The sequence below is a fragment of the Lissotriton vulgaris genome, chromosome 6 (genome assembly GCF_964263255.1).
Source record: "Lissotriton vulgaris chromosome 6, aLisVul1.2, whole genome shotgun sequence".
Lineage (NCBI taxonomy): Eukaryota > Metazoa > Chordata > Amphibia > Caudata > Salamandridae > Lissotriton > Lissotriton vulgaris.
In genome coordinates, this window is record NC_141694.1 from 1,613,199,230 (window position 1) to 1,613,220,853 (window position 21,624).

Sequence of the window (21,624 nt, forward strand, 5' to 3'; positions counted from 1 at the left end):
TGTATTACTAACTTTACCATTAAATGACTGTCTTTCCCTGATACTCCTTGTACCTGCCAGAATCGTCTGGTTCCTGGGGAGACAGGTAACTCTTTTATTTAAAGACAACATGTTCCGACGAGGCACTGATGATGTGTTTTTGCGTCATCGCTTTAATTTCTCTGACTCAACAGGAAACAAACTTTTTACACAACATGATTCAATCAGCCTGGTAAAATATTGATGACACTTCATTATAATAATAAGACCAACATTTAAATTCATAATAAAATCAAACTATGTTATAAACATACAGATGCCCTGTTTGAACCCTCAGCAATTCTTACGACACAAGAGGCACGAGTCCAAGAACCTCAAAAATCTAAGGCTTCGTAATTATAACTTGATCTGACTCTACTACTGCATCAGACCACTCCCAAAAGAAACTATCCGATAATTAATTTGGATATTTGAAAGCGTGCCATGGCTATGAAAGATGTGAAGTAAATTTAAAAGAGAAAAGAACATGAACAGCAATCTAGAAAATAAAGGTTGATCATTTCTGAGCAGAAATCCCAGCTTTAAACAATTTCCTTTCCAAAGTCAGGACTGTTGACCCTATACATTCTTACTAACACTTGCTCTTCTTACTTCAAGGTAAGTTTAAATTCATCACCAAACACCTCAGACCAAAAGGTTCACAAGTGACGTCACTTCCAACAGGGCTTTCTACCATCAAGTTGCTCACAGAGCTGGTTTCCTATTTCAATTCTATGTTTCAGGTGTACCTTCCACTTGACTGGGATGGAAATTGGTTGAGGTTCCCAGACAGAAACCTCCTGTCCTGCTCTTGCAGATTGTTATTGTACACTAGATTGTACAGTGAATCAAAATACATGATCTAGGGTGATGGAATTGTGGATATGCCTTGATTAATGCACTTGTATATGTGCCAGACGTTCTGCCTTCAGTGCAGCTTGGAAGTATATTTCCTTATCTGTGAAATTTCAACAGAAAATCCCAAGTGGACGCCTGTCCTTGAACCACTCAACAACCATTACCGCTGTGTTGACCAATTGCTTCTCATGAGCCCTTATAATGTGCACCATACAATTTGGGGGAGGAAGAAATATGAAATGGTGAGCTAACAGCCCATCATGTATTATGAAGCATTAGACCGGTCTTATATGGAATGTTTAAAACGTGCCAGCTGTACATATGAAGACTATTCCGTTTTATTACTACTTGTTTGATAGTTAAAAAATATGGTTGGCAGGAATGCCCTAGGAAAGAAGAACCAAGATATATGATGCAAAAATCAGACAATGCTCCCAACTGATGAAACTCTTGGTAAACTAATCTGGGATTAAAATCTTAAAATAGCTTGAATTAATCTGTTTTAATCATTCTTAAACCTTTTTAATTACTCTGCGGATGCATTCAAAGTATTGTAAATCAATAATGCGCTTCATTAAATGCCTCCCTTAGCAATTGTATATCATTACTTAACAAAACTGAGGACAAATACTTTCCATTCAAATCTTTTGATGAACATACTTACAGGTGTCAAATTATAGGTGGAAACAAATTTACAGAGTTCGGTCTATAGCAACACCTAAAAATGACATGTCTCTGGTATTAACCTGCAACAATGTATACTCTGCAATACTGGAAATATACCAAAAGAATAGCGAGAAGACTAATAGAGAATAAATATCAAAGCAAACACCAGCAGCAACAACAGATGTAGGGATTCTTCATTCAACAGCGGGTGTAAGTGTGATTGAGGGGAAGGATGATGGTGTTAATTAGGTAATGAGTCAATGGTGGGATGGATGAGTGAGCCCTAGCATGGATTAATGAGTAAGTGGTCGTTTGTAAGTATAGGGTGAGTTCACAGATGGACAAATGATTGAATAAAGGAGTACACTGATTTATACTTGGTTGTTTTGCGAGTACATGAATGGATTAAAGAGTGAATGCATGAATATATACAGACATGTTACAATAGTCTTATAAGCTACGTGTATGATCTCAAACAATAATACCAATCGTGTTATCAAAAGGCAAAGTATTGCCAGTGGTAGGCACCAGTCTACCTCGAAAGTCAACTATGTATATAAATAGAAACAATTACGTACATTATTCCAGCAGAGATTATTGCAGCACACACATTACAGCAAGGGGCACCATTGTTCTAATGGGCACATGCATCAATATTGCATTTTGCGATTCCTTAATTGCGAAAAATAAGGAATCGCAATTAAGGAATTGCAAACTGCAATGCATCAAGAAATCGCTATAAAAATAGCGATTTCTTAAAATTCCTTAATTGCGATAATCGCAATTAAGGAATACTTACCCATCCATTCCTATGGGCCTAGAGGCCCATAGGAATGAATGGAAAGACATTCTTAATTTGCAATTCACTATTAGAAATTCGCAAATTAAGAATGCAATTTCAAGGGTGCAGGGGTGTCCAAAGGACACCCTGTTGCACCCCTGAAATCTGCTTAGAAGTACATTTTGCACACTCACATGCCCCAAGAGCATGTGTGTGTATAAAATGGAACTTAGAAAAATGCACTTTAGTGCATTTTTCAAAGTTTTCGCAAATTACCATTAAGGTCAACTTCATGGCAATTTCCTCCCCTCATTTGCGAATTCACAAATTTTTAGAGTTTGATGCATTGCATTTAAGGAATCTCAATTTGAGATTCCTTAAATGCAATCGCAATTTAAGAAATCGCAATTTAGCGATTTCTTAAATTGCGAAAATTACAAAAATGTTAATGCATCCCAAAAAATGGGAATTGCATTCACAAACGGCCTAATTTTGCGATTCGCACAGTTTGCGAATGCAATTTCCTTTGATGCATGTGCCCCTAAGAGTGTATAAAACAGGTCGAGGTTTTAGTCATGATTCCAGTACACACATTACACAGAAGTATACATTGTCATGCCGAGGAAGCATACCATATGCTAAGGATTACAATTAGCATGGTGATTCCTGTGCAGTTTTACCCTATATCTCAGTCATCCACAAGTGCATGTTCTGATTTGCCATACAGCTCATTAATTGTAACTGCCTATTTAGATTGCCCCACTGCTCATAAATCATTAGTGCAGCTATAAATTTGTACTAATTCAATTCTTATCGCGTCACTGCACAATAAGCCATTCCTCTTGAATGCTTTTTCAGATTTGCACTTGCGTGTCCGGCACCATTGGGGCACTGCTTAGAAAACTTGCCACTTCTGTCCCATCACTTATGCTCAGATTTGAACCACCACTAAATAATTATTTGTGCCTGTTGAGAATTTCACCATCACTCTACTGTTCAGTACATTACAATAAACGGTATTCATATGTAAATGACAGTGTCTATGTTGTTGAACTTTACAAATCTCTCCATCCTTCTTCATCAGTGATTTATGAATCTGCTCCTTCATACTAATGCTACCAGTTGCTCAAGATGCACTTTGAATTATTTCATTTAGCAGCAGTAACATTAAGATAGAAGGTTTTACAAGAGAAACACTGTTGATCACAGACTAGTGGGAGGTGGCTAACAAAGAACGGGGATATGTTAGTGATTTTTTGTGCCCGCTGTATGGATATCACTGGTTAAGAGAAATATAAATCTAATATGGTTAGATATCTACATCAAATTAAAGGTAAAGATGTGAAACACAGACACTTCCATCAGTATGACGAGGAGGCAAGCACTCACATGTGTCTTTCACGCTGCAATCAATGTCGTTCAAACTAATTTTGGAGCCCTGGACACAGGAGGTTCCTTAAAATCCTGGTAATAGAGAGTTCCAATGAGAAGGCTTAGATGGTACAAGGATGGGAACTTGAAGTAGGTACAGGCTGAGTTGGGAGTGACTAGACGCTTATAGTTAGACGGTCTTTGACTCCGAGTCAGTGTGTAGTGTCAAAGGATGTCAGAAACTTAGCTGGGGCATATGCCATCTACTATCTTAAATACAAGTGTCAATAGTGTATCTATGACCCTGAAGGTATGATGAGGTGGAGTACGTCTGGGAGACTGTACAAAGCTCTGGTTGTGACGTTCTGGACCTTGTTGAGTGATACAAAAGGAGTAATGGGTTAGGCCCACAAGACTATCAATCAATCAATAAATTTGTAAAGCGCACTACTTACCCGTGGGGGTCTCAAGGCGCTGGTGGGCGGGGGTCAGCTACTGCTCGAAGAGCCAGGTCTTGAGGAGTCTTCTGAAGGTCAGCAGGTCTTCGGTCTGTCGTAGGGGGATGGGGAGGGTGTTCCAAGTCTTGGTAGCGAGGTGGGAGAACGATCTGCTGCCGGAAGTCGCTCTTAAGATGCGGGGGACTGTGGCGAAGGCGAGGTCGGCGGAGCGAAGCTGGCGGGTGGGGGTGTGGAAGCTGAGTCGTCTGTTTAGGTACTCTGATCCGGTGTTATGGAGTGCTTTGTGTGCATGGGTGAGGAGCTTGAAGGTTATCCTCTTGTTGATGGGAGCCAGTGCAGGTCTCTCAGGTGGGGTGTGATGTGGCTGCAGCAAGGGATGTCGAGGATCAGACGTGCAGATGCGTTCTGAATGCTTTGAAGTAGTTTCAGGAGTTTGGCCGAGAATCCTGCGTAGAGGGCATTTCTGTAGTCCAACCTGCTGCTGACGAGGGCCTGGAGGAAAGGTTGCTTGGTCACTTAAAGACTGTTTCCACTACGTTGAAGGTGATGTGAGACCAGTTCTTGCACATGTTTAACAGTTGGTACCTTGCTGTGGAAGCAGTACCACAAGTCCTTACTAGATGTCCCTCTAAAGTAAGCAGAAGTTGTGTAGTACCTTAGGATATTACAGAAAGTCCTTTTGACAACATTAAAAAAAATCCAGTACCTCTGGTTGTTAATAGTTGTCCCTCTAAAGTCAGAACAAAGACCGCATTACTTTATGCTGTCACTAAAGGTCCCCCACCTCAGGTCAGACTCATTGCTAAGTCCTTTTGTAGTGAGCAGAAAGAGAGTAGTACTTGATAGCATTAATAGAGGCTAAAAGGGTAAGATAAGATTCTAAAATTGAGAATACTTATGTTTTGTGCATTGTTTTGTTCAGTTATATTAATTTCTTTTAGTATAAAATTAAAAATTGCAGCATTATTTTGACAAATCATACAAGGTCAGACACAGAAATACTTTTTGGAACAATACAATAAAAGACAATATAATCACTAAACTCACCAAAGAATGCAAAGGACTGGCACTTTGATTTTAGGATCTTTTAACGCGTATTAAAAAAAGGTGCCCCAAGAGTGTGAAGCAGGCAGTGCTCTACACTAGTTATGAACGTGCTTACTAACAAAAGGTGTGCCCTCAGTGTTCAGGCAGTGCTCTACACTAGTGAAGGAAGCACTTAATAACAAAAGGTGCGCCCCCAGAGTGTGAAGCAGGCAGCGCTCTTCACTAATGGTGGAAGCGCTTATTCCCAAAAGGTGTACCCCCAAAGTGTGTAAGCAGGCAGTACTCTGCACTAATGATGGAAGCGCTTATTAACAAAAGGTGCGCCCCCAGACTGCATAATGAGGTAGTGCTCTACACTAGTGATGGAAGCGCTTATTAAGAAAAGGTGTGCCCCCAGAGTGCAAAATGAGGAAGTGCTCTACACTAGGGATGGAAGTGCATATTAGCAAAATGTGTGAACCCCCAGAGTCTGAAGCAGGCAGTGCTCTACACTAATGATGGAAGCGCTTATTAAAAAAAGGTGAACCACCATAGTGCAAAATGAGGCAGTGCTCTATACTAGTGATGGAAGCACTTACTAACAAAAGGTGTGCCCCCATATTGTGCAAGCAGGCAGTGTTCTACACTAGTAATAAAAGTGCTTATTAACAAAAGGTGCACCCCCAGTGTGCGTAAGCAGACAGAGCTCTACACTAATGATGGAAATGCTTATTAAAAAAAGGTGTGCCCCCAGCATTCAGACAGTGCTCTACACTAGTGATGGAAGCTCTTATTAACAAAAGGTGCACCCCAAGATTGTATAAGCAGGCAGTGCTCTACACGAATGATGGAAGAGCTTATTAACAAAAAGTGAGTCCCCAGAGTGTATAAGCAGGCAGTGCGCTACACTAGTAATGAACGCGCTTATCAACAAAAGGTGCGCCCCCAGTGTGCGTGAGCAGACAGTGCTCTACACTAATCCTCCTAGATTTATCCTCCGCTTTCGATACGGTCAACCATGAAAAACTCCTTGAACACCTCAAACTCAGGATGGGACTGGATGGCCCTGTCCTGGAATGGTTTAGGTCCTTCCTCCAGAAACACTCACAGTGATTCCTAATCAACAGTAACCTGTCTCTCCAATCATGGTTGGAGTCACCCGAGGATCAACCCTGTCCCCTACCCTCTTCAATCTTTACCTTGAACCGCTAGCTGAAGTACTACGCAATGCAAATATCGCCTGCCAAATGTATGCTGACGACACCCAGATCTACATCAAAATCTCTTCTCCTGAGGAGATTCTTTCCCTGAATGAGGCCTTGAAGTGGACCGTCCAATGGCTCACTGCTAACCAGCTCAAACTCAATGAAAAAAAACTGAACTTCTCCTAATCTCCCCACCCAAAACCAGGCCTGACATTCAGGAATGGATTATGGTGATCACAGCTTTAAACTGCCCACCGACCATAGCGGACTCCGCCAAATCCCTTGGAATAACCCTAGACTGCAGCTTGAAAATGCATGACCACATCAACTTGATGGCCAAATCAGCTAGATTTCACCTGAGCTACCTAAGAAAACTGAAACCCTTCCTTGACATTGCGGACCTAAAAATGGGAGTCCAGGCCCTGGTCATCTATAGACTGGAATACAGATGCTCTACCTTTTCGGGTTTACTCAAGATCTCCCTGGCTCCATTAAAAGCCTGCCTCAACGCGGCCGCCAAACTACTAACAGGTTCAAGGTAATTCAACCACATCTCACCACACCTGAAAGCCCTGAACTTGTTTCCTCTTGTCCTCTTGAGGGCAGAATCCAACTTAAACTGGCATGTATCACTCAGAATGCTCTATACTCAAATTCCCCTGCCTTTCTTGCGCAGAAACTCGTGGTATCCGGAGGAACTAGAAACTCCCAGTCCGCCATAGACCTCTTGGTCCTACCAGCATGCTTGCGAGAAAAAAAACATACAATCGGGCCTTTTCTGGGGCCGCACCAAGAATATGGAACTGACTCCCGCCCGCCATTAGGAGAATTCCATCCCTGGCACGCTTTAAAAAGGAGGCCAAAACCTTCCTAATGGGCAAATCCCTCTCCTAACTCTTGCGTGCAATCACCTCAGCGTTTTTGATCATCTTCCGTTTACTGCTACACCTTGGATTATCCGGATGCTATCCACCCGGCACCTCTGGGCATCCCACTCTGGGATCTGGGACCCCTTTTTCTCGTAAAATGTTTTTACAGGCTTTTGTCCCACATATTCCCCCCCCCCCTTCTAAATCTCTTGTATACAACCTGCTAATCCTGCAAAGCGCTCCGGGTCAAGTTCGCACTCTATAAAACACAAATAAAAATAAAATAAGAAATAAAAATAATGATGGAACCGCTTATTAACAAAAGGTGTGCCCCCAGTGTGCATAAGCAGGCAGTTCTCTACACTAATGATGGAAGCTCATATTAATAAAGGAGCACCCCCAGAGTGCAAAAGCAGACAGTGCACTACACTAGTAATGGAAGCATTTATTAACAAAAGGTGCGCCCCAAAGTGTATACGCAGGCAGTGCTCTACACTAGTGATGGAAGCGCTTATTAACAAAAGGTGCGCCCCCTTAGTGTGAAGCAGGTAGTGCTCTACACTAATGATGGAAGCGTTTATTAACAAAAGGTGTGCCCCAAGAGTGCAAGAGTGTATAAGTAGGCAGTGCTCTACACTAATGATGGAAGTGCTTATTAACAAAATGTGTGTCCCCAGAGTGCATAACCAGGCAGTGCTCTACACTAGTGATGGAAGCGCTTATTAACAAAAGGTGTGCCCCCAGAGTGTGTGAATGGACACTGCTCTACACTAATGATGGAAGTGCTTATTAACAAAAGGTGCGCCCCAGTGTACGTAAGCAGGCAGTGCCCTACTCTAATGATGGAAGTGCTTATTAACAAAAGGTGCGCCCTCAGAGTGTATAACCAGGCAGTGCTCTACACTAGTGATGGAAGCGCTTATTATCAAAAGGTGCGCCCCCAGAGTGTATAACCAGGCAGTGCTCTACACTTGTGATGGAACCGCTTATTAACAAAAGGTGCGCCCCAGTGTACGTAAGCAGACAGTGCCCTACTCTAATGATGGAAGTGCTTATTAACAAAAGGTGCGCCCCAGTGTACGTAAGCAGGCAGTGCCCTACTCTAATGATGGAAGTGCTTATTAACAAAAGGTGCGCCCTCAGAGTGTATAACCAGGCAGTGCTCTACACTAGTGATGGAAGCGCTTATTATCAAAAGGTGCGCCCCCAGAGTGTATAACCAGGCAGTGCTCTACACTTGTGATGGAACCGCTTATTAACAAAAGGTGCGTCCCCAGAGAGTGTAAATGGACAGTGCTCTACACTAATGATGGAAGCCCTCACTAACACAAATGTTGCACCCCCAGAAGGCATAAGCAAACTGTGCTTTACACTAATGATGGAAGAACGTATTAACAAGTTGGGCCCCCAGAGTCCATAAGCACACAGTGCTCTACACTAATGAAGGAAACACTTATTAACAAAAGGTGCACCCAGGGTACGTAAGCAGACAGTGCTCTACACTAATGATGGAAGTGCTGCAGATTGGTTATTACTCTTCTGTGTGTATCTTAAACACAAAGAGTGCAGCACAACAGGTTGTTACTAGAGGTCCCTTCAAAGTCAGAAGTATGTGATTTAAATGGTCACGCATTTACGCCTTATTTGACTAACTTGAGGCACTTAAAATAATTTTAAAGTAATGCATTGATCTAAACAAATTTATTAAAAGCACTTTTAAATAAATTAAATAAATAAGAGCTTGTCAAAATGTGAATGTGTGAAAAGAGATCCTTCTTGCTCTGTGGTCAGTCTTTCTAGTTGTTACTGTATATGCAAATCACCACAGAGATAAGTGGTAGAAAGCATCATGCTGCACCATAGTGGCATGTGATGATGCTTTGCACCACGGATAGGTCATGCAAAGCATCACACGGTGCTGTGTAATAGTGAGTTGGAGATACAAAACCTTCATGTGTTCCATTTAATTTCTTCATTTTTCAGTGTAATGCAGTCGAACAAGATTTACATTTCAAGACAATATTACTAAAACAAAGGCAATGATAACAGAAAGAGGTGCTGTTATGCTCAGCAATGATCCCATTTTTTCAACGTTTCTGTAATTTGTGTTGCTGTTCAATGAACATGCATTGCTGGTAACTTAACTGCATGTAAGTGACGCCATTGCAGTAGCTTTGGAAAGGGGCGCATTAAACCACGAGTGACCCTCACTGAATACAAGCCGGTTTACTCTGTCATTACACTGGCACCGTGGCCCTCTTAGATGAAGGTGAAATGAACTTCTTTTTCAACAATCACCTATAGAAAATCATTTTTGCAAAATATATAGCTGCACAATACAGCTCTGGGCTGATACAACATGTGAAAGATAACCAAAACAAGCAACACCAGAAGGAGGCTGGCCCAAACAAGCCAATGGCTGAAGGGAGCTGGCCCCCAGCCCCCTCTTTATCTATATGTATGTGCATGTATTAAAGGCGTTCTTCAGTAGCCTGCCAAAGCTGTCTGAAGATAGATTAAAACATGGATTGTATTATTTATTCATTGTTCATCGTTTTTCTCGTCCTGCCATGTGGCAGTGATGTCTTCGTAGGAAGCAACAGCATGGAACCTAGCCCAATGTTTCAACACGACTAGGCGTATACTATAGAATTTCCTGTAGGTGCAATGAGGATTTGCACCAGTTTAAGCAGTTTTAGAATACTTCCTTACTGCTGAAAGTTCAGCAGATGCTTGTGTTGCCCCTCATGTTTGCCCACTGTGCAGGTCCAAACCCATCACTGTCACAATATACGGGGGTCTTTCCTCCCTCTGTGTATCTCCATGCAAGCTGAAGCAAGCCTTTGCAGGAGCGTTTCAAGATATTACAGATGCAGGCACACTGCCAAGACGGCAATGGAGGGTGGCTGACCAGCCAGCGCCTAGAAGTTGGTGCACAATTATTTCACCCTAAAGGCGGACCTTTATTAGGGGGCTTTGGGGTCCCACGGAGTCTTCAAGAGACATCTCACAGAGGGCGTGATTTCAGATTACACTGTTCTGTGTGGGGGGAGGGGAGCCCTGGCCCCACCCAAAGGTAAGATGAGGATGCCCCTCCCACCCTCCTGGGGACTCAGATCCAGGCTCAATATAGTGTGGCACCTGCAGAGAACCCCAGACATGCACAGAGTGGTCGGTGAACCAATTCTTTGTGTTTCTCTGTTGCAGATTCTCTGGCTCGTCCGTCAACAGAATTTAGTGCATGTGATAAGTACACGGTTTTTTGCAAGAGGCACTATTGCAGCCTGCAGTGGCTGCGTCCAAAGAGGGTATTCACCAGGGAAAAAAGAAACCGTGAGACAATACTGTTATTTGGTTCTCTATAGCTGAGGATTAAGGTGCGTAATGTGTTTGGGTTCATATATTTAATTGATTTAAATAGGTTTCCATAAGTGTTCTTTCACAAAGATTTTATCACCGCTCAGTCTGCCAGCGGTTAACCTACAGTATATATATGAGGTCTGCCTCACTCGAGCGCCCTTGACCTCACGCCACAGCGCCTTTGTCATCCCTCCTCAACCACTGTCCTCGCACTCACACTTCAACTTCTGAACTCGAGACCCGCCGCTTCCGCAAAGACATCTCGCGCTTACCTTGTCTGCGCCACTTCCTCTTTAGGAATTTACTGCATTCACTTCGGTCTACTCTGACCTCCTTGTTTTACCATAACACAAAGTGCAAATTATCACCATGAACACTTGCACTCGCTTTCTCTATGCCTGGGGAGCAGATTGAGTGTTTTCACCCATTAGTCATTATTTGTATTTGTGCCTTTATTGCCTTCATTTTAAAGTTTTTAATTGTTTTATACACGTCTCATCTCTTCTGTCACTTCACGTCTAAAGAGCGCTACTACGTCGTTCTTAAGGGTGTTTTTATTCTATCGGACCCCACAGACTACTGAAAAGAAGGTACGAGAAAGCCTTCAATAATTGACTCTCCCACCTCCTCCCTGACCCCCGGAAGTAGAACCTTTCAAAACCCGCACGTCAATGATACTCTTCCGGATATGTTGTTGTTATTCTTTAATGCTGCATTTACAAGGGGAAACACGTTGTGCTCAGGACGTGAAAGGCTGAACAACGTTCCCACTGACTCAGTACCAAACAAAACCTATAGGTTAACATGTTGTTAAGGACTCAAATTTCGGAGCTCTGTGATATAAGCTCATTATTAATGATCCAGCGGTGTTCGCTAATCTCCTTACTGAACTGACAGTGGGGAATAGTAAGCAAACTATCACTCAAAATGATTCCCTCTATCTGGAGACAGGAATGAGCATCATATGTCACCTATTGGCTGGAACAGGAGAGACTAAGCTTCGTGGTTTTCTGTGCAAAAATGTTGAATAAAAACTGACTCCGCAGCCTCCTTTCTGATGCTTTGTAATGCTTACTTATTAGAGCTTTCCACTAGTGGTTAGAAACAATTTGATTATTAGAGAACATATATAAATGCTTTTCTGACAGTAAAAACTATACTTGTGGTGAAGCATTAAATCTAAACATTGTAAAGCCATATAGACATAACAGCTTATTTTGATATAGTGTGAACAACCACAACCTAGTAATGTTAATAGGAAGTGTTTCTGTGCGGAACAGAACTATTCTGAATTTATAAACCTTAAATGAACGAAACATTGAATTAGCCCTGTCACTCAAGGCTAGAACCCGCGAACTATGGCTTGTGCACAGATCTCAGCACACTAAGCTATTTACTGGAGTGTGAGTGGTGCTCGGCTTCGCATGAACTCTTGAACTACAACACTGTAGTCCCACTCTGCGGATCACATAAATTCAGCTACGGACTCTGCTTATGGTCCAAAATGTCATGGAACAACGATACGGATAAGGAAAACTGGCCACTGGGAAGGGGACTGAGTCCACCACAATCTTCGAGTCACTAAGAACAGCAGTCGTGGAGCGGGGTTCACTCTGGTTGTAAAGGGGGTTGTTTTGCATTGTAACTGCAAGCTAGTGAGGAAGAACTTTAGTTCTGTGCTGAGATACTCATGGGGGATCAATGAATATGATCATTAAAGTGGTAAATGCAAACCTTATTGTCATCAGTACAGGCACAGTGGTGACCCCTACAACAACCAAACTGCAGTCAGAATGCTATATTACGTGTTTCTTTCATTGGACAGCTTTAGACATTTACATTGCCACTTCATATACTTTCGTGCATCATAAGTGATTGCCTATGCAATGCCATGCCCTGTATAGGACAGACCAGTAGCAGGATCACTCATGCTACTGCTCTAGTTCAAGATGTTCACAAAGGGATCAATTTCCAAAGGAACCCTACAATGTAGAGATCACGGATATGATGTATATCAGCAGACACCTTCTACAAAGAGATGGAGAGCTGCTCATGATGGACGCTCCACCGTAGGCGCTGAAGACTAGCACAAAGGGGAGGTAGCTTGGAGATATAGCACCAAGGGTGAGTTTTACAAAGAGGACCGAAGGGTGTTTGGTTGAGGCTTACAGAGAAGGTTGGAGAGCATGGAGAGCTAGTGCCCTTGAACCAGGTTGTATTGTGCACTCTTCTAGAGTGTGCACAATTAACTCGTTCACCCTCTCTACCTTGTATTACTTAACATTGCTCCTTTCAGGTATCTATTTAGCCTCAAACAGATGATCTTGAAGATACACTTGGCATTGCTTGGGCAAGAAGAGTTAAGGAAAAGAGGGGAGAGGAGAGTGAAAATATTCCAAACTTGGCTTTTGGGTGTTTCCCTCAATGGAGTAAAGGTGTGTGTTATTTAGTACACATTTTGTCACTGAACCAGAAATAGAAATCTGTGTACTTTACTCTCACGCACAGTCTTCCTGGACATGGGGGTGTATACATATGCTGACCTTGCCACAACCTATAAAAACCGTATTACTAGACTTGCTCTGCTTTCGAGCGTGTGGATTTTAACATGTGGCTCGGTTATCCTACAAACTCATTTCACTTCATGCAAATTGTAGGGTTCATGGAGTTCACTAAGTTTGTTCATGACCCATCACAGGTGTATGGATGCAGTCTGGACTTCATCTTCACCTGGAAAGAATCATTTGAAAGAGCTACATTTTGGACACTCCCTTGTCCGGCAATGATTCAGACCGACCTCAATATCCAGCACCTCAACTAGAAAGGATGAGAGACTTGAATGTAAATCTTCACCATGGTTCAGCCTCTGCAGAATGGGCCACCTATTCTCAGGCTCTGAACAGCAGCACTGCTAAACTGGTCGAAGTTCTCTGCGTAGATGTCAGTGACTCTACAAAACAGGTAGTTCCAGTCGAGGTTAACATCAGCATAGCCTTGCGCATACACTAGAGTTCCAGATACATAGCTATCTTTTAGATATAATAATATGCTGCTACATGTTATGTTATGTTATAAGCTGTTTTGTAACAAGCACAATTACTACCACAGTATCCTGGCACTGTATACCGCTGGGGAACCCGTCCTGGCTTTCCCTGTGGGATGGTCCCTACTGGGAGCCCCCAAGGTGGAGCCAGGCATCCCCAGCGTTGATGGGGCCGTTGTGGAGATTAGGCAAGCTAATGCTCAGAGTTGCCGAGTGGGACCCCTGGTTAGAGTAGGCAAAGGGGTGAGAATTATCGAGTCTGCGGACCCTGGTCCACCACCCTGCCGCGTCGGGAATTGAACCCTGGTCCCGGGCCGACTCCTGCTTCCGGGTTTGCCGCCTCTAACCAGTGAGCCACACCACTCCACTGAGGTCTCGTTGGAAAAGGTGATGTATAAACTATAGAAGCACTGCATACCTCCTTCTAAATACAGTTTCAAGGGTGTGAACTGCAGATGAGTTAAGGGGATGTTTTGGATCAAGAAGATTCTGGTCAATCCTGGTAGACTGTTGTACTCCCAAATACAGAATCCCGAAAAAAAAAGTAAAAAGTACAAAAAAGCATGAGCACAATGAAGATCTGTGGCTTTGACAAACAAAGGCACACACACAGATCCCAGCCCTAGCAAATGCACGCACAGTTCATGTTTGTGGTTGTACCCCTAAGCAACCTCACATATACACACACACCCTGGCGCGCAACACCCATTGGACTCACCGGGCTTCAGCCCCCCCCCGTCATGTATGGCAGCCCGGGATGAGACAGATCCCGGGCACACACAGAACCGCACCCGAACGTTTCACAGATCTTTAAAAGACCATTTGAATGTTAATTAGGCCTTGCAGTTGTTTCACCCCTTCTAAGAGGCCCTGCAGCTCCACTCTGCCTACTGATTAAAGGTTCAGCCCCCCCCCCCGAAATTTTTTCCTACCCCCCCCCCCCCCCCCCCCGAAATTTGGCTCTAGTTGCGCCTCTGCACACACCAACACCGTCGCATACCCATTCATAGACTTATAGAACCACTCACATACCCACATATACAGCCACTCACTCACCCAAAGTCACTTACATATCCAGCCACTCATCCATAGTCACTTACACAGCCATTCACTCACCCACACAACTACTTACAGCCCTGATGATTAGGCCACATCTTCTGCCCTATTTGTATAAGGCCAACTGTGATAATTAATAGTTCGTTGGTTATGATTTTCTATGCAAAGCGTGGCCATTTAAAATGTCCCTTTTTCTATTCATTTCATTGTAGATGTACATATTGTGGTTATTGTGCACTGAGTAGATAGGCAGTGGGGACACGGGGCGGGGCTCGAGCTGACAGGAAGTGAGTGGGCGCCGGGCCTCCCTATTCTCGGTAAGGCCCCTTTATGTGGCTGCTCGCGTGAGTCCTGAATTAGAATTTTCCCACTCGAGTGCTTTTCAAAGCATGTACTTTCCATACATGTTGTTAGTTCAGCATACTCGAAAACAATGCAGCATTCGTACTATAAACAATATATCCTTGAGAAAAAATGATTTCCCTCAATGCCTGCATCTCAGATTCGAGAACGTTAAGAGCTGTTTACACAGGACATTCCTGAAGAACCCTATGTGATTGATAGGGGCTCTCAGGGCTGCAGTTTGGGTACATTGAGGATTTATGCCGAAAACAAGATTCTAATCTGGCACATGAGCCAAGGGGAAACCCTAAAGTGAAAGTAAACAGTCTGAACTTGCAGTGTGGCCAAAATATGAAGATCACCTAAACCCTGATTGACAATATCTGCGTCTGTGAGCGCGCATGCATGCATATATGTCGCTATGACACAGAAGTGTAATGACATAAAGTGAGATACTTCAAAGTTGGTGGAGTGCAGGTAGCAGGGCCGACACTTCCATAAGGCGAAAGAAGCTAGCAGCCTTGGTTTACCACCTAGTGGCTACTCCAAATCAAATCAATCCAATTAATTCCATTCCAATCCAATCCATCAATTAATCACTCCAATGGTGGTGTCTTTTGATAGAAGTCAGTCCCTCTAGCAGGGCCCCCTGTGCCACGTGGGTGCTGGCTTCTGCCACTGAGTCCTCCACACCTGCCTTCTATAGCCTGGCTTCTTCAAGGGACAAGCACAGATCTTTAATGGAGTTTATCCCATCAAGCAGCACTCGTTGCAGGATGCTGCACCCACGAGCACCCGACAGAGAAATAAAGGGGTAGTCAATGCTTCACTTGTTCAGGTGGGTGCAGATGTGGGCCGCAGCACTTCTTTCTGGGGAAGGGACTCAAGCCCAACACCACCTATGCATGATTTAACAACAATCCAGAGGGTAAAACACATAAAATATGCATGTAAATGTTTCATCTGTGAATGAGGAACTACGGAAAAGTACGCAGGACTTCTGCGTTGGTTAGTTTCACTTAGTAGTGCAGGTTCAGGTGTTTCGGGGACATACAACGTGAATGACGTGGACAGCAGTCATAACTTTGTGAATATTCACAAACATTTGTAGTGCTTTCTACACCGAAATCTGCACTTCAAATGTCACTCACAAATGAACCAGTCTAAAAAGTGCAGGGCAGCGATCATTGCACTCCATTTTTAAAGGAGACTTGAAAAGGAAGACATTTTGTAAAAAGATGGCTTTAAAAAAACAAAAAAACTTAATTTCAAAATACATAAACCTGTGCTTACAGACGTAGCTGAATACGTGAGGCTGGCAACAGTAGGGTCTATCTATATTTCATGCTACAGAAGGACAGCAGTAGCAATAAGATGCAAACAAGCATTGATAAAGCCAATAAGCCTGGCATTAGCTCCCTGTCTTTTTGCTTAGCTAACACTCGTTTTGCTTCGTCATGGCTTTTGCATAACTTCATTATTGGGGAACCTGCTGGGTCTTCACTAAACCCCAAAAAATTATCAAAAGCAAAAATATTTTTTAGTCTGAAAAAGGCACACATTTCCATAATAAGTGGGGTTTGGCTTTTTCTTTTATTCAGTCCAAAACGAAGAGGTATTAATTACAACAAGCAGTATTTTCCTAAGCTTCAATCCAGTGGCAATTCCCTATTTTTGGTTGGTTGACCACGCGGATATTTCACCATGATATACGTTGTGAAACCTCCATGGGGAGGTGGAGGGTGCACGATCAGAATGGGAAATGCGGAAACAGGAAGATGAGGTTTACCTTCGTGGGCAGAATCTCAATTCAGCCGCATCCCCTCCTTTTACTTCCTAGTAAAGGATCTCCTCCTCACTTGGAATCGTTGCCTTAAAATGACATCAAATCTCAAACAATGAGGATTTTATTTGCAAGAATTCAATAACGCCCCCAGAAAAATCTGCCCATCAGTTCTTCAGTTCGACATTTCCACATCTGTTAGTCAGGGTTAAGGCTAGAAAAGGATAGTAAAGAGTGGTTTGAGGGAGTCACTGTTCATACAAAATCAAGTCAACAGTCAACACCGAAAATGTCAGTGCGTATTCACAATCCTCCTCCATTGTGTTTCCACAATGGGAACAAACAGGCACATTGCAAATGGCAGGCGTAGATTTTCAAAGCATGATGGGTAAATTGGAAAATGAGATATCAGATGCTGTAGGTCGGATCTCTTTATTATGAAAAGTTATGCCAAATGCAGTAGGCTTGGTTTATTTATGATGAAGTGCACACGTTAAAGCCAAAAGGCCATTATGAGTGGATTTTAAACCACTATAAAGACTTCAGACATGTATTTTGTTACAGGAAACCTCCAAGATTATCTCAGTACGCAAGGAGTTTGATATTGATTCTTCCTACAACAAAACCAAGGGGCATAAGATTTGCACTATAATTATTCTTCCTTTAATTTCTTTGGCATGCTTGAGAGGCTTAGTTATCTTCCATGTCCTTGTAGTGATATATTCATGCAAATACATACAAAGAGGGGATTTGGGTCAGCTCTATATGAACGTAATTTACTCTCTCCTTTCGTCCATACAGCCTGGAGCAATTGGTAAGCTCACTTCAGCCACTGGCCCCATTACCCTATGACTGACCCATGAATGATGCCATTTCTCTCAATGCTTCAGTGCAAGGACCGCTGGACCAGTTCTTTAGTTTACCATTTTCTCCTTTTATATGCTCCATTTCATTTATTTCCTTTTCTCTACATTATCTAGAGAATACTACAGTTCACGAGATAGTGCCAATAAGCTGCTTATTGCTGCTTATCTCATCAGCAGTGTGGAGTATCTTTCCTCATTCCGTGTATCCACTGTCTCTAAACCAGGCAACCATCATAGAATGGTATTGTCCATAGTGTATCACTGTTTTACCATTTCAACATGGCAAAATAAAAGGGAATGGAGCAAGCATTCAAGGGGGTCAATGCACTTGGTAGTCCAAGTAGGTGTGGGGCTGGCTGGGAACTCATGGCAGGTCCATCACTGTAGAACTCACTACCAGGGTAGGGAGTACAAGCACCTATTCCACATACATAAACATTCTTGATTGAGGTGGCCACTTGGTTCTCCTGAATGGCCTAATGCCAAACATCAGTGATCAGGAGCTAGGATCTCACACAGATTTGCAACGTCTGAGTCACAAAATCATGGCGTGGCCGAGAATGGATCGCAATGAGCACATCAATGTCCACTTTCTAATTTTAGCCCTTCATTCAGGTCGCCTCTAGCTGCTGGGTTCAGACTTTCTACAGATCATTACATAGAGGCTTCTATCCTGGAGTCATATTGTAATGGAAAGTATATATACGGCATTACTGAACAATTGTGTCTTACCGGTCATCGCAGTACGTGAACTTCATGTCCATGCTGTGTCGGCTCAGGAATGTCTTGCTATCCAGCGGGATGTCAATGTTGGATGGGTGTTGGATGGGCTCACACATCATAACAAGACAGTTCAGCAGAGGGTCCTTGGGCCCGCAGATTGTGTTAGGCTGGCAAATGTTGGACACTTTGATTTGTCCTGTGCAGTGCAATACCTAGTGGCAAGTGGAATCAGGCAAAAGTTCAGTACAGTTGATGAAAAACAAAGTCACATGTAGGCTCTCAATGCATCGCTCAGCACCAGTACCTTCCAAGTGGCAGACTTCAGATTGACAGTCCGGCCTCTGTTGGTCACCGTGCATTTCATCCTCATGAAGAAGTCACGCTCTGTGCTTGCATCTTTGTTTTTCTTTCCAAAACCTGCATCTGAGTCAAAAAATGTTTATAAATTTCACTCTTTACATTTACCATACAAAATGTGGCATGCATTCGATAGGACTCCTAGCATATGGTGTTCGCATAAGTTTATTTAACTGGCTTCACAATGTTCAATTCCCCTTTGTTTATTAGAGTACCACGCTTAAAACAAATTAAATACATCCCCTCTGGCTCTTGTAGTCAGTTATGGTAGTATGGATGTTCTATACGTGATAGTGTATATGGTGCACACACATTTGGTGATTGTACCCATTGTTTGTTATGAATTGCTGTGAGAAGCAAATGTGATTACCAAATAAAAGCTCTAGATGAGAAATGGTGCCCAGATTGCTGAGCAATTTGGGTGCCACAAGAGTACAGGAATGACAGGGAATAGGCTCTATGTAAAACTGCAAAGTCTTATTTTCTGCACCCGTAAGCCTGTACTGCAAAAGCTTGAAAGTAAGGGAATGCATGCTTAGGATCTTACCGAACATGTATGCTGTCCACCCACAGCACTACTCTGCAGCACTCCTGTGCTTTGGAGCAAGGTTTGTGCTATACCAGTTCACATCCATAAATAAAGTGAAATTTGAAACTACAAGGTACACAACTTGCTCATTCACCACAAAAAAGTAATGCTACTCAGATGTATGCAATAGTCAGCTTTAGAGCAAGACAGTAGGTGGGATAACCATGGACACAATGAGAAGTGAATTCACTGGCATTGTGCATTTGTGCTGAATGTGGTCAGTTGTGACATATTTAGAAACCCGCATAGAGATGCGTTTTGTGAGTGATATAGTATAATACAACGTGTAAAGACTGCATCCGGATGTATGTCTTACTGGTTTTCAGGCTGAGGTTCTCTCGGATTTCATCATGATCGCATGGATGGGTAAAGTCAAAGATGCTGTGTCCAGTTAGCTCGACCTGATTATGAAAAACACAAAAATAACATGAAAGATTTTTCAAAATGTATGAAATTACTCCTGGGCTAAATGCATAATGCTATTGTAGGTGGCAGGCAAAATTGTTATAAGTCTGAGAATCAGAAACAAAACTTTAAAAATGCTGGTTAATTGACAAAGCCATCCTTATACTACAAGTATCTTCAAAATGTTCCACTCCAGTCATTCCCCATCCGGCATTGCGAAGAAGGATCTCAACGCCTGCATCAAGATAACAAAACCAGGTGCATACAATGACCACAGTCAAGAAACAGGTCTTACTATTTCATGGTGATAGGAGACCCAATGGAGCTGCTCGAAAACTTTCAGTCTTCTTCTAGGAGCCGTGTGCCTTCTTTGAATCTTCAACGCAATTACAGATGGTCTAAACTCAATTTCCGTCTTTACTTGAGTCTCACCCGAGATGACAACTTTTGCAACAAATCCAAACATGCTTCTCTATCACTGATCTTCAGCACAACCAATGATACTAGCCAAGAGCTCAAGTCTTTCTAACTCATGCTGAGTGACCATGAATAATAACTTTTCCAGATGCATTTCAAAGCAATGTAATGAGGCAGATGTTGTCTATTAGTAAATAGTTAGAAGATAAGGACGTTGTATTATCACACCATGCCTATTTCGAATCATTCACATTTCTTGGTGCCAGGTGGTAAAGGTGGGTGTAATGCCACCTGAATGCCTGAAAATAGACTCCATTTCAAATCTAAGATATTTTCTAATAAGCTCTACAAAACCTAGAGTTCCATACCCATTAAATCAGGGGACAAAACAAGTATTTTTCCTATAGTGCCAAATAGTGGGGGTGAAAGATACTTTGATACTCGAGAAGCAGGGGCGAGACCTCTAAATTAATTCACAAAATACTGCCAGTCATTGGCCACGCTCCGAATTTAAACTTAGAGGGCAAAAGGTAAAATTCACTTTGTCGTCAGCCAGTGCAGCCAGTGTTTAGCTTTTTAATTGGAGATCTAGAAAAGATCTTGTGATAATTAAATATAGTCCCATCTAAGACTAAAACCTAGTCTTTATCATAAATGAGAAAACACTTCGTTCCCTATCAAAACAGTTAACCAGCGCATCATCTTACAGGGCAATATTTGCCCTAAATGAGGATAGTTGTACAGAATGATTTATAGTTAATGCTTTTCAGGGCGCTCAGCAATCACCTGTTGGTAGCCGCGGAGGCGTTTCAGTCTTCAAAAGTAGGTGGGCCAGCACCACATCCTCCTAACGTATTAGCCTGGTTTCATATATACATTTCTACACCTGTAGGGGTAGTGTGATGGAGATTTTAAATCAAGACGTATGGTCTATTCGAATTCATACACTACCTGTGTGAGCCCCATGTACTTCTGGATGTTCTCTGACAAAAAGATCATGTCCCCATCCTGGGTGACCACAGCAATGAAGCCTTCCAGGGCCTTCAGGTACAGATTGTCAACCTGCTTGTCGCAGTCGATCTCCGGCTTCTTGTCTGAGCAGACTGTAATAAACAAAGGAAAACAGAATAATTTTATAGACATCATATAACAAAGTCACATTTTGTTTTCTGTAGCGTACAGGGAAAAGGATCCCTATGAATTTAATGATGACCTTAGTCTTCATACACTTTGCAATCCCACGTTTACATAAGATATGATATGATATTGAAATGGAAAGTTGGAAACCACTTTTACCAATCTGGACAAACAGCGTTTGCCCCACCCTGGGTCCCAAATGCTTCTGTGAGGTCACCATACGCAGGACAATGCCGTACTTAGCAAAGGACCCTCATTATGGTACATTTAGGGCTGGATTATGAGTTTGGCAGT

The 21,624-nt window shown here is 42.7% G+C and overlaps 1 protein-coding gene across 2 annotated transcripts in view; it reads right to left on the reverse strand.

Moving 5' to 3' along the window:
• EPAS1 (endothelial PAS domain protein 1) overlaps nt 1-21,624 on the reverse strand; it is a 293,430-nt gene that overhangs the window by 67,480 nt on the left and 204,326 nt on the right. For both annotated transcript variants that reach the window (XM_086927783.1, XM_086927784.1), the window contains exons 3-6: nt 21,145-21,296; nt 19,688-19,772; nt 18,730-18,848; nt 18,435-18,637 (exon numbers count right to left, since the gene is read on the reverse strand). In XM_086927783.1, the coding sequence (XP_086783909.1) occupies nt 18,435-18,637; nt 18,730-18,848; nt 19,688-19,772; nt 21,145-21,296 (559 nt within the window). The remainder of the gene's footprint in view (nt 1-18,434; nt 18,638-18,729; nt 18,849-19,687; nt 19,773-21,144; nt 21,297-21,624) is intronic.